Source organism: Homalodisca vitripennis, chromosome 4 (genome assembly GCF_021130785.1).
Source record: "Homalodisca vitripennis isolate AUS2020 chromosome 4, UT_GWSS_2.1, whole genome shotgun sequence".
Classification (NCBI taxonomy): Eukaryota; Metazoa; Arthropoda; class Insecta; order Hemiptera; family Cicadellidae; genus Homalodisca; species Homalodisca vitripennis.
The window spans coordinates 109,871,862-109,885,446 of record NC_060210.1 but is presented as its reverse complement, the minus strand read 5'-3'; the positions used below and the strand labels follow the sequence as shown (position 1 = coordinate 109,885,446).

The following is a 13,585-nucleotide window of genomic DNA, read 5'->3' as shown; positions in this document are numbered from 1 at the left end:
TAAGAATAACATTAGAACACAGAGCTGAGATAAAATCTTGGTAATTTGTACCATTGTATAATACAATATGTTTGCATTGGTGCAAAAAAGATTGGTAAATCTTATTTTATATCTTTGAAAATTTAAGTAAACCAAGAAAATTAAGTTTACATTCAAATTAAAAACATGGTAAGTGCTACTGCTTTTTTTATTTAATGGTCAGGTGAGTTTCACTTTAAGAAAGTTTTAGTTAAAGAACCACACTTAACAAAATAATTTTTAGAATCGTTTAATATAGTTAGTTCTTTAGGATTAAGGTGAGAGAAAAATGTACTTAGTATGGTAAAATTACTTGACACTGAGTCCTAAACATGTAACATGTATGGGCACAGGATTTATAGAGCTGTAACCTTACTTTTCACTTCTATGAATTGTGCCTACCAGTGTAAAGTATTGATATCCGTATGATTAATAACCAGATAACTCAAACAATAATGTTTTGAAAGAAAATTAAGTTTATTTCACGTTATTTTTCCAAGACTTAAATTTATAGACATGGTTTTTCATACACATTTACATTAAGACGGTATCATTGGTTTTTCATTGAGTTAGCAAAATATGTCATAATCCTTTTCAGGTAATTACTCTTAAAATATGAAACTCATGCACTTACAATAAAACATTCATATAATAATTATCTTCACCCAATAAAAACACATTAAAATTTAAACCACCTTGAATATTTGTAATTCTCCCTAAATTAGCTGGCCTTCAGAAGACATAAAAATTCACAGATATAAGTAGAAGCCTACAAAATAATAACACTTGAGTGAATTTGCTTGTCCTGCATGGATGTTGTGAGTTACTGAGTTAGCACTAAGCTATTAATGAAATTTCAAAAACTACTGACCAAAATGGAATGAAAATTGTTCATGTTACCCCATGGTGGCCATTATGAGATATTTTTGGTCTCTGATTTTATAGTTTTACCCTATTAGCCTTCATACGTCTTACTTAAAACTAATAGCAATACTGCATTTTTATCTGAAAACTGAATTACTATTACAAATATTGACAAAGTAAAATAAACACAAAGAAAATTGGGGTAAAGGGGTGCAAGAAATGGGGATTTCTTAGATTAAAACCTTCACTAAGACACGAGTCATGCACCATTTTAAGATAGTCGGTGCAGTCGAGAGGTGCGTCCACCGCAGTTAATGTATTAGACTATGATACATTTCTACCTGCAAAATACGTAGTTAACACCTTCACTAAGACACGAGTCATGCACCATTTTAAGACAGTCGGTGCAGTCGAGAGGTGCGTCCACCGCAGTTAATGTATTAAACTATGATACATTTCTACCTGCAAAATATGTAGTTAACACCTTCACTAAGACGTCGTGCACCTATTTTAGGACAGTCGGTGCAGTCGAGAGATGCGTCCACCGCAGTTAATATGATAATGAACACTGATTGACATGGTAGTGGTTGGATAGATATATTTCACTGTATATGTAAGGTAACATACAATGTTCTAGCTGAAGATGACTTGCTATAGATACTTCAGATACGGCTGCACAAAAGCAGAATAAATGCAGGGATTGGGATTGCACACAACAACCTCACTAATGTTTAGAAATATCTCAGTATCCAGGTGAGGGTTTCAATGCACCTATTGAAGACAAAAATCTGGTGGAGAAAAAAGATAAGTGAGACTTATTTGGTGAGATCTCTGCATTCATATAATGGTGCTTGATTACGCCCATATAGAAACTGCAGTACACAAAACCATAAAGGCACTCTATTACTTAAGTAATATGAAAGAAACACTGACTCGTCTGGTAATGTATAGTTCTCTCGTTATTGTTCTTTATGTTAATTATCACCTTGTTTTGTCTAAGCAGGGAAGAAATTATATCATTTATTTTGCACAAACTGATTTAAAAATAAAATTACTTTAAAACCCATTTATTTGATTTTGATCACGTTGAAGAACAGGAGGACTTGCTACTGACCTTTGTTTTGTGAATGTGCTGGTGCTGATATTCAGAATCAAACTCTGGCTCACTGAAGTAGGACTGGTCTTGGTCCCATGTTTGGGGTGGAACAATCCCCGGTGGCATCGCTCCTCCACCCACATCGGCTGACTCAAACAGCCGCAGCACCGAACGATCTCGAATATCCCGTAAATGGGACCTACAAAATTCCATTGCTTAGAGTTGGTTATGACTCTAGTCCTGACATAGAACTAAAATTACAGGCAGGATATCATAAAATGTCTACAAATTATAAAATTCACTTGTAAAAGTAATAGCTAGATGAGACAACTCATTAACATTACCATAAAAGTGGATACAATATGAAAATGGATATGAAATGTCGCATAATGAATGCAGATAATTCATTTTCACCCATATGATAAGAAATGAAAAATAATGTGCATTTAAAAAAGAAATTAAACCATGGATGTTTGATGGTGAATGCAGGAGTGTGAAAGATTTTTGTTATTGTATGATTATAAAAAAAGATATTAAAGGTTAAGACAGAGATCTATGCTAAACATGTAGCTAGTATTAAATAATGAAGAAATATGCAAAACTGCACAAGAAATAAAATAAAAGATAAAAAAATGTTATTATAAATATCAATTATCAATGACTTGATTTCTAAACCAAGAATAATCTCAAATGAATTTGATAATTGTATCAATTATCAAAATTTATTTGCTATTGAAGAGACTTAGCCAAACAAATAATGAAGTCTGTATTTAAGATATCTTGTCAAATACAATATTGTTTTAGTCTTGTTTCAAAACTTGAGGAGAGAATATGCTCTCTTTGATTATACAGGGTGGCAGTTTTATATAAATGGGCCAGAACATGAAAAACTCTTTATCCCAACTTCCATTGGAAAGTGGAGTTCCAGATCATTTTGGGTACTTCTATTGATTCTTTGAGAGAAAGAACCTTGTGAACCACTCAGCTTGTAAGCATCATGTACATTGTTTCCATTGGTAACATGTTAATACCTTCTTGAGAGATGATTGAATTGCCCAAGACTGAAGAAAAACCATATGACACAGTCTAGAGTTTTTGTATTCACTCAGTATCACCTCTTTAGAAAATGCAGTATAGCAGTGAAAAACACACTGCCAGTTCAGTGACTGTATGAGTAATTTAGTGGTACTGTATCTAAATGCAAATTTTCTTGAATTTTTAAAAGCTCCTCAGTCTACCCATGGCAGAATGAGTAACATAGCTGGAGGATAAGACATTGCTGACCAGCACCAAGACAAGTGTTTTGTGTGAAGAGCTGTGAGCTTACCAACATTCAGGATTAGTCTATTGATACCTGACCATCTGAATCCCTCTAGGTCTGAATTCACCTGATCTATGATCATTGACACTTGGCTTGACTCATAAGAGATATTCAGCTGAGTACTGGCAATTTTAGTAGTAGGGAATAAAATGGAAAAGTTGAATCATCTTCTTTTTTCTCTCCACCCTGACATTCTAGTAATCACAGAGCATGGGCAAAGCAATGAGAATATTCTAAACACAAGATTTCTGAACTACACAATTGTTTCTGCATTTAGCAGGATAAACACATCAAAGGGAGGAGTCGCTGTTTATAAGCATAGCAGTCTTTCCAATGAAGTAAATGCACTAGATATCGAACATTTCAGCATTCCCTTGGTATGTGAAGTCTCTGCAATTGCAATCAAAGTTAATAAGAAGGAACAACTGTACGTGCTGGGTGTTTATAGACCTCCCAGGCAGGATAAAGAGTCTTTTTATCTTGCTCTCCAGACACTTACATCCATTTTTGAATCATGGCCTGCTCAATGCCTTAAACTCATTGTTGGAGATTTCAATGTTGATTGCCTAAAAACTTCTAGTGATTCAAAGACACTAAATGAGCTCCTGATTAGTTTTGATATTGTAAGGATTTTGCTGCCACCTACAAGAATTACCTGTGACACAAGCTCTTCCATCGATATAGTTTGCATATCCGCGGCCTTCAGGGATGATATTAATGTTCAGATAATTCCTGCAGCTATTTCGGATCACACGGGACAACTTTGCAGTTTGGAGTTTGAAGCGGCCATGACTAAACCAACTTCATCCACACGTCGGCACTACAATGATAAGAGTTTGGGGATTCTGAAAATGCTTCTTGCTACTCAAGACTGGACACAGGTTTTTGAGACAGCCCTGACAGAAGAAGCTTATGATGTCTTTCTTTATATATTGACAGCATCCCTTAACAAAGCATGCCCCTTGAGAAAGTCTCGTGAAAGACCTGTCTCTTCAGTAAAACACAAGTATGATACTGAAGCAAGAAATCTGAAAGAGCAATTTCTGCAGGCCCAGGACAGGTACTTGTTTCATGGTATAGAAGAAGATAAGATGAGGGCAAATCACCTTAAAAAAACTTATGACTTGAAACTAAAGTCTTTAAGACAACAAGCAAGTACAGACTATCTTGACAGATCTGTTAATAAAAACAAAGCTCTCTGGACACTGGTAAACAGTGAAAGGAAAAGGAAAGCCTCCAATACCTCATACTTAGACCATATCATGATTTCCAATTCAAAAATTGAGGACAATACAGAAATTGCTAACAGATTTAATACATTTTTTACTTCTATGGCAGATGAAACACTAAAAATTAATCTTCTGGAAAAACCTGCAGTAAGAAAAATATTTCTTCTGAATGTAAGGATACCTCTAAATGTGTTATATCCTACCTCTGAAAGAGAATTGAAAACAATAATATCAAATATGAAATCCAAACCCTCTGCTGGTCTAGATGAGTACTCTTCTATGATGATTAAATACTGCATGGAGGAGTTACTTCCACCCTTACTTCACATAGTAAACCTCAGTTTGAGTGAGGGTTGTTTCCCAAGTAAGCTGAAAACTGCAAAGGTCATACCCTTGCACAAAAAAGGAAAAATGGATGACATGGGGAACTACAGACCGATATCGCTAATATCAACCTTTGCAAAAATAATAGAGAAGGTTGTTCTTGTAAGAATTTTCGAACATCTGAGGATAAACAACATTGATTTATCAAGTCAACATGGTTTTCTTTGAAATAGATCAACCTCAACTGCTTTGGTGGATCTTGTTGAATTGATCTTAGAGAAACTTGAAGAAGGAGATAATGTCATAAGCATCCATCTAGATATGAGTAAGGCATTTGATTGTCTTAGCCACAAGCTTATTTTAGATAAACTTGGACATCTCGGCTTTGAAGGAACGGCATGGAATTGGTTCAGAAGTTATCTGGAGGGTCGTGAACAGCTGGTGGAATTGAAGGAATCTAGGAATGGAGCAACATCTACAGTAAGATCTACCAAACTTCCCATTACCAGAGGAGTACCGCAGGGGTCTGTCCTGGGCCCGGTGATGTTCATACTTTTCCGTTTTGACCTCCCTTATTTTACAGAACAATACTGTCGAATCGTGATGTATGCTGACGACTCTGTCCTTGTGACTTCATCAAGGGTTGTGGAGGATCTTGAAGTGCAGACATACATAGCCTTCAACATGGCTCTTGACTATTGTAGCTCCAATGATCTTGCTCTAAATGAAAGCTAAAGTGTACAAATAAACTTTGGAAGCAAGAGAGATGACATTCACGCTCTTCCTAATTTACAATGTGCTAAGTCAACTAAGCATCTAGGAGTCATACTGGACAACCATATTTCCTGGGCAAATCATATTGACCAATTATGCAGCAAGCTGAGCAGCTCACTTTTTGTCTTGAGACGGATGTTGACTATAACCTCACCTCAGGCAGCCAAGACTAGCTATCATGCACTCTTTGAGGGACACTTAAGGTATGGCATCGTGCTTTGGGGAGCCTCGTCACACAGCCACCTTGAGCGAGTGCTGATAATGCAGAAGCAGGCTGTGAGGTTGCTGCATGGTCTAGAAAAAAGGGAAAGCTGCAGAGACACCTTCAAGGGTAACATATTAACTGTAGTGGGTATTTATCTATTGGAAACTATCTGCCTAGCTAATTCAAAAGGCCTTGTACGGAATGGACACTTCCATTCTTATGGTACTAGGCATGCAAATGACTTCAATCTGCTTGCTCACAGGACTGGAAGATTTGAAAAGAAGCCTACATACGCTGGTGCTAAATTTTACAATAGACTGCCTGCTGAAATCAAGACAACTGAATCAAGGAGTTTCAGAGCACATCTTCAGGATTGGCTTCTTCAAAGACCTTTTTACAGTATAGCAGAGTATATGGACTGGCCAAACAACTTTCCATGAAATATCTGTATTAAACTACCCAATTTGTATTGTATGACACCATTTTCAATTTTGATAATTGTAAAATAAAGTTTCTCTCTCTCTCTCTCTCTCTCTCTCTCTCTCCTCTACATACAAATTAACAATTAACAGTATTACTCCACAAAACAAACAAGAAAATCGGCAGTGACCTTGAGGGACACCTCTTTTCATAATAAACTGACCAGGTTTCACTTCCCAGTCTGATAAACTGTATTCAAGTAAGATTTTATCCAACAGAATAAATCATCATCAATGAATTCTTGATAGCGTATTCAAGCCAACAACATTTCATGCATTAAAACAACATCACTTTGATGCATGTAGTCAAAACCATTGGAATAATTTAATACGATTAGCAAACTATACTTTAATCCTTATGATTATGGATTAAAAATCTCACTAAATATTTTAGTAAGAGCAGTACAGGCTGTTTTTAAAAGCTAATTGTAATATTGAAAATATTTTAGTACTGTTTATGTAATTCATAATCTGATGTAACACTACTTTCCGTAAGATCTTAGGTAAGATGAGAATAGGTCTCAAATGTTCGGCAGCATTTGGAGTAGTAAATATTGGTAGTGGTCATACTGTATTAACCATGAATTAGGAACAACTTAATTCTTAGAAACTTGTTCATAAGAGATATGTGGCTTCAATTGAAAAGGAGTTAACAGATTTTGTTGTTTTTAATCGAAATACCATCACTGCCAAAAGCTTTTTATTTTATTACATTCATAGCATCTTTAACTTCATTCTCAGTAACATTCTTAACCCTAGAACTGGCAATGGTGTCACTCTGTACTGGCGGCTCTATTTTAACAGCCTCGCAGACGTTTCTTATAATGTATCACATTTCATAACTGTTAGTCCAAATATAAACTATTATATGTCAATGTATTCACAACTATTAACCCTTTGGGTGCCAAGGGCCGATATTATCGGCTCACTATATTTAACCAAAGCGTGCCGAGAGCCGATATTTTCGGCCCATTACGTTTAACCGAAGTGTGCCGCGGGCCGATATTTTCGGCTTTGCGATTATATTATTTTTTTAAATCATATAGTAAGCGAATCTTCATAATAGATACATCAAACGAAAGGGGAAGAGTTACTTAACAAATTGATATATATAACTTGTTATAGTATAAGGTCCAGGACAGTATGTGTCAAGTGCACCCGGGGTTGCCACCTTGACTGTTTCCCCCCCGCCACGAGTGTAAATAGACTGAACGTTTATGTAACAATGTATATATTTTATATAGAGACATTTCTTTGCATAGTTTTTTATAGACTTAGTAACATTTTTCAATAGGCCTATGCTGTAGACTATAGGCACTAAAAAATAGTGAGTGATTGAAGATTGGACTTTTTCTGCCTTTCAATAACTGAGGGTGAGTAAAAGCAAATAATATAAAAAAAATAGGCTATTTGTCATGCTTTTATTTTTTGTGAACATGCATTAGGGTCCTAACCAATGTTTTTCAACCATCTCAATGCTAGTTTAATAAATATAGTTTTGTTTAGAAAAGTCCTTACAATAACATGCCCTTACATTACATTGTCAATATTTTAGCATTTTAGTCCAAATGTAAAGTTTTATTAAAAATCTTATAAAACTTTTATTTCTCAATATTTCTTTCTGAAATTTTCTATATTGGTTCATAATTATACATACGAATGTAAAATGTAACATATGTTTACATAAATAGTAAAATAATATAAGTTTTCTAATTAAAAAAAAAAATAAAATAAATTTTTTTTTATTTTTTTTTTAAGTTTTCTTATTATATTTTTGGATATTATCATAAAACTTTGTTATTACATAACAGTATATTTCATAACCTACAAAACAAAACAAAAATTGTCCATTTATCAGTATTAGGATAGGAGTTATACAATTTTTAGTCTAACATAACAAAATAGCTGTTTTGTGCTTGGCACACTTGGCTGTTATAGGCCATTTACCACTGGCACTCAGGAAACACCCACAGCTCACATGCATGGCATTACTCAAAACGAATCTTGAAATTTGCTTGGCATCCAAAGGGTTAATATGGAGAGCATTATAATAACAATATCTTATTGTTTCCATGGAAACGTACTTTTATTTTTTTTACAAAATGTAAGAAAAATGTTTTTTGGAAAACTTTTTTTGTAAATATTCCGTTGTGTAACTGCTTAGCAATAAGCTTTACATCAAAACCGTAAATGTATAACTTATTCGAAATTTTGTCCTGATTCCAAAAATATATAATTATTGTAACTTTTACCTCAAAACATATGTGTTACAGGGCTTTGTATGAAAAAGCACCCATATTTATTTATTTTCAAAAATGCGTACATTTCTCAATAAATATTATTGTTTGTGGGTAAACATAATCTCTTGACTGCATTTATACTTATATAAGTATCACAGTTAAAACAAAAATAAAATAAAATAATAAATTCTTACCTTATTTACATATGTACAATATATACAAAGTTTCATTTTTCACTCAGTGTCACTAGATCCCGCCCTGCGAGCTCTCTAAGATCATTTGATCGGTCTCTAAAGTTTTCACCCATACTGAACAACTAAAACTATAACCTAAGAAAGCTAAAAAAACAATAATAAAAACACCAAATATTATTGGATTCGTAAAATCAAACACAAAACCCGGCACTTGTTTACAGTTTCACAACAATGTGGTTGACCCGTACTACGTTCACGTCAGCTGTCCAAAAAAAACTATGTTTTACGGTAAACAAAGAAGACAATAATCGAAGTAAGAATAGTAAATCGGTACTATAGTTATTGCTCTTCCAGAATATATCAAATAAAAATCATTTATATGACCTTAATTGCCTAAAATTTCAATAACTGTACATGTCTACTTTGGCGACGAATATTCGTCGTTGCCAAATCGGACGGGCCTTTGGCGACGAAAATTCGTTTCATACCAGCTCTAGGGTTAAAAATAAATTCATTCAACAATCCACTTTGCTTCTTAATTCTGTAAAATTGTAAAACATCTTTGCATCCCATTTGGGCAAAAGATAATAAACATCTTTCAGCTTTAAACTTAAACTGAAATTAAAATCTTCCTCACATTCAGAAATCATTACAAATATTTCTTCTATTGACGTTTAATAATTAAATTCATGCTAATGGCTTGTTCAATGTTGTTCACATTGTTTGGTTACAAATTTTAGGTACCATCTCCAATCATACTTACTGAGCACCAACTATCAAACTTTTAAAACCTCTACATGATGTATTTTAGATAACTATATCTTTTTCACTTTTTAATAAATTTTACGTTCTGAAATCTGCAGATTTATTTAGCCTATAATAACAGTGATATACCATCATATCAATGTTAGTATTCCCAAGATAAATAACAAACTGAGTAGATTTGGACCACCTGTTCAACAAACACAGAGTGAAATAAAGGTGATTGACAACTAACCTTAACTCACTTTTCATGGTTTATACACTGTGCAAACATACCCTCTGCCTATCCTACATACCCTACCCTCTGCACCTTTATCCTAAAAACAACATACACATGATCTATCCAATAATTAATACTTTTTGATAGAATGTATTTCAAATAGGTAATACTATTTTTAATGTGAGAGGTGAGATTACCATCTTGACTTCCTCATGAGTTTATAGCATTAAAAAAAGTCTGTACAGTATAGAGCAGATGAGCAATGTTGGGTTCCCTTTTGTCCCTCCCCACACTTAGCTAGTTTCCTAAATTCTGTCCAAGCTTTCGGTTACCAAAATAGAACACTTATTTATATTGTTGAATAAAGAATTGATTTCGAAATAACATATATATATATATATATATATATATATATATATATATATATATTAATTAAATGCCCACCTGTATATTACATTTTTATTATTAAAATAATGTATTTTCTTATATAATTAAAAATTAATATTTTTGTAATACACTAGGGATTAGTGTATGTAATCTGCTGGTGATGGATCTATATTATAAATGTTCAATCATTCATTTTTCATGTAATTATCCAAATGTAGAGAGAAACCTTCTCAATTACTCTTCTTAACTATACATTCAGATCATATATTTTAAAATAAGATATAAAAATCATCTATGACATACATGGATATATAAATATTAAATACTTCTCAGTGTATTATATCATAATTCATTCCAAAAGTATAGGAATTAGTTCCTGGAATTTTAATTAGTGAGGATTAACCGACTCAGTGGCTGGCTACACAATAATCCATCCGCCTGCCAGTTAGGTTCAGTGATCCATATAACACAAAGCAGTTGTGTTCCCTAACCAAGTGTATGGTCAATGAACAACTAACAGCTGTTATACTTAATCAACTAAACTAGCTAAAAAACTAATTCATGCATTCCTTTTAATATTATTATATACTCTTAAACACAAAATCTATTGGTATATACATTATATCTTTTCCCTATCAATAATATTACTTAGGCATAACAAACAATAATGACACTCAAGTTTTCTAGACTGCTCATCTTGATCAGGAACAACCACAAATCAACAAGAACATTACCTTTGCATGTTCCTGTTTCACCCACTATTTCAGATTTCTATCAATGTAGCTACTCACAAAAGTTCTTATCTCTTACTGTCACTATTTTTGCTGTGATATCTATTTTTGCTTTAGAATGGGCGAGGGTCATATTTCCCTCTTTAACCTGCATTCTTTAAAAAATGTACAAATCGCTGCGATTAACCGCCACAATTAGGTTTTTTCGATACTTTACAGTAAGTATAAGCTATGTGAACTTCACCCCTTTATGCTGTCAATGTCTTGTATCTGTACTGTTTTTGCTTAAACAGATCAACTTACTGCTTATAAAATAGTACCCTTGAATGTCAGCCTACCTAAGATCTTCAAGTTCATAAAACATGTCTTTGGAAGAGTCATGGATGTAAATCTTAACCAGAGGAGAGTCCAGATATTCCATCGTCAGCTGTTTTGGGAAGGATCTCACAAACAACGCCTTGACTGTGTCGATGGAAGTAATTTCATTGGGCAGCAGTGCTCGTTTAGTTTCACTACGGTATTGGAGGAACACCAGTCCTGTAAATAACAGATAAAGTCAGACATTTTTAATTTTTGTATATTTAATTGTGTTTAGGAAAAAGGTACCTAAGACATGAATTCATGGTAACGGGCGTTAAGTTAATTTGGTTTTCTTTTTAATAATCAATGATATGTGTTTTACTTAACAGGATCAAGGTAATCTGAATGAGACTAATAAGATGAACATTCTTTGTATTTATTTTACTGGAAAATTAAAAGCATTCTAATCGTTTTGTATTGGCATATATTGGATTTGTAATATTTTCCCTAATACTCTGAAATTTGTTATAGTGTATAATATAAAACAATATAATTCATGCTCCATATAATCATACTGTATAAGCTGATATTAGGTATATATGTTTATAAATATCAATAATTACATGAAACCCATAGTAGCTAAAAATTTCTTTTATGTTATTAAAAACTCATTATTTCAAACTACATCGAATAGTTTATAAAGGGTGATATTTAGTTTATCTGCAAGTTTCACTACCTTATACTTGCATATTTACCATAGTAATACAATTTATTTATTTCTTATTTATATCATTATATATTTTACTAGAAGGAAACGTGTACTATTCCTCACTTTATGTATTTTTTCATGTCATAAATAATTACATTTAAAAACTAAATACTTTATTTAATGACATTACTATTCCTATTTTTATCTTCACATTTATAGAAGTAATTGTTATTATATGTCTTGTTACTGTCACACATATATAAGACGTTCTAGGTTCATGACTTTTATGCATTAATTCACTTTGATTATTACAACAAACCAGGCTGCTTATTTAAAACCTGCACAAAATTTGGAATGAACTAGTATCCCAGATTTTTTATGAATTGTGCACTTGCTAGTCACATTCCCTTAATTTAATATATTTTTGAAGCAATTTTCATTAATTATGTACTACATTATACATATTACTTTACATTTATACTTTTTAGAATTTAAAATATACACTCTTACACTAGGTTCTAAAGTGGACCATCTCTAAAGAGTGAAATGACTACCACAGGTACGGTTCAAAACTACTTTCAACAGAGGATAACAATGGTTTTAGTTCATAACCTTAGAAAATAATGCCTAATAACTTATTTAGATTAGTGATTTAAAGAACTATGGTTAACTAAGGTATTTTGTCTAATAATTTAAAATTTTTATTAATCAAGTAGATAACGTATGATCAATGTAAACAAAGTTAAATTAATCTTGAAGGTTGGTTGTTTAAATGTAAAACCGCATTGATCAGGAATAAACTGAGAGAAATCCTGACAAATATTTTGTGCATTTAGTTTGGAGTTTTAAAAGAAAGACAATAGACTTTGAATGTACAATAAATTTTATACACCCTCTTAAGGAACTTCATAGTTTAAAAAATCTATTAATTCCTTTATATTTGAGTTTTGGTTTATATAATATTATTTTAAGTTTTCCACTTGTTCTTTTAAAATAATCTCTACAATAATCACTCAATGTACAACTTGACCAAACGAACATAGTTTATATATTGAATAATACTTATAACACAGAAGAAAGTTAAGCAATGGTATGGCATCTCCAACCTCTTAGGCCTATACCTGTATACTGTGGCTGCCTACCGCACTTGTAAATTTCATTTATATTATTCATAATGAGAGAGTGGTTTTCGGCTCAAAAACCGATTTGTCAATGGATATTTATAGTTCATTTAGCAGTTATTTTTTTCAAAATACTAAATTAATGCAGTATAACATGTAATTAAAAGTTTTAGTATAATGTAACTAAGAGACTTGCTCTAGTGTAGGATTCCCTATACAGGAAAATGTTATGATTATGCCTGTAGGATGTTTGAACAACCAAGCTTAAAATAGTGTACACATGCTTGTGTATTCACAACCTTCTAAATTTAAGATATTAAATTAAATTTTTAGATTTCTAGAATAATTAATGGATTTTTGTACCCTTATATATTTTTAAATTTTTGAATGGAAATAAAGTTATAATGATTGAAATGTAGTTGGTTTATCACACTAGTTTTTTTTTTTTTTTCATTTTCCATATTACTTTGAAATTTTTAATTTAAAATAAACACAGATGAATCAAACATAAGATATTACCATTCCTTGCAAAGTGTAAAAAGGAAATACAAGGATTAATTGTTTGTTTTCAATAACTGTTTATACAATTGATAATGAGTCATGGCTGATAA

The 13,585-nt window shown here is 32.5% G+C and overlaps 1 protein-coding gene across 1 annotated transcript in view; it reads right to left on the bottom strand.

Moving 5' to 3' along the window:
* Window positions 1-13,585, bottom strand: part of LOC124359950 (coiled-coil domain-containing protein AGAP005037) — a 560,570-nt gene that overhangs the window by 176,296 nt on the left and 370,689 nt on the right. Inside the window, 2 exon segments of the mRNA XM_046813142.1 lie at window positions 1,997-2,177; window positions 11,183-11,381. Of these exon segments, the coding sequence (XP_046669098.1) occupies window positions 1,997-2,177; window positions 11,183-11,381 (380 nt within the window).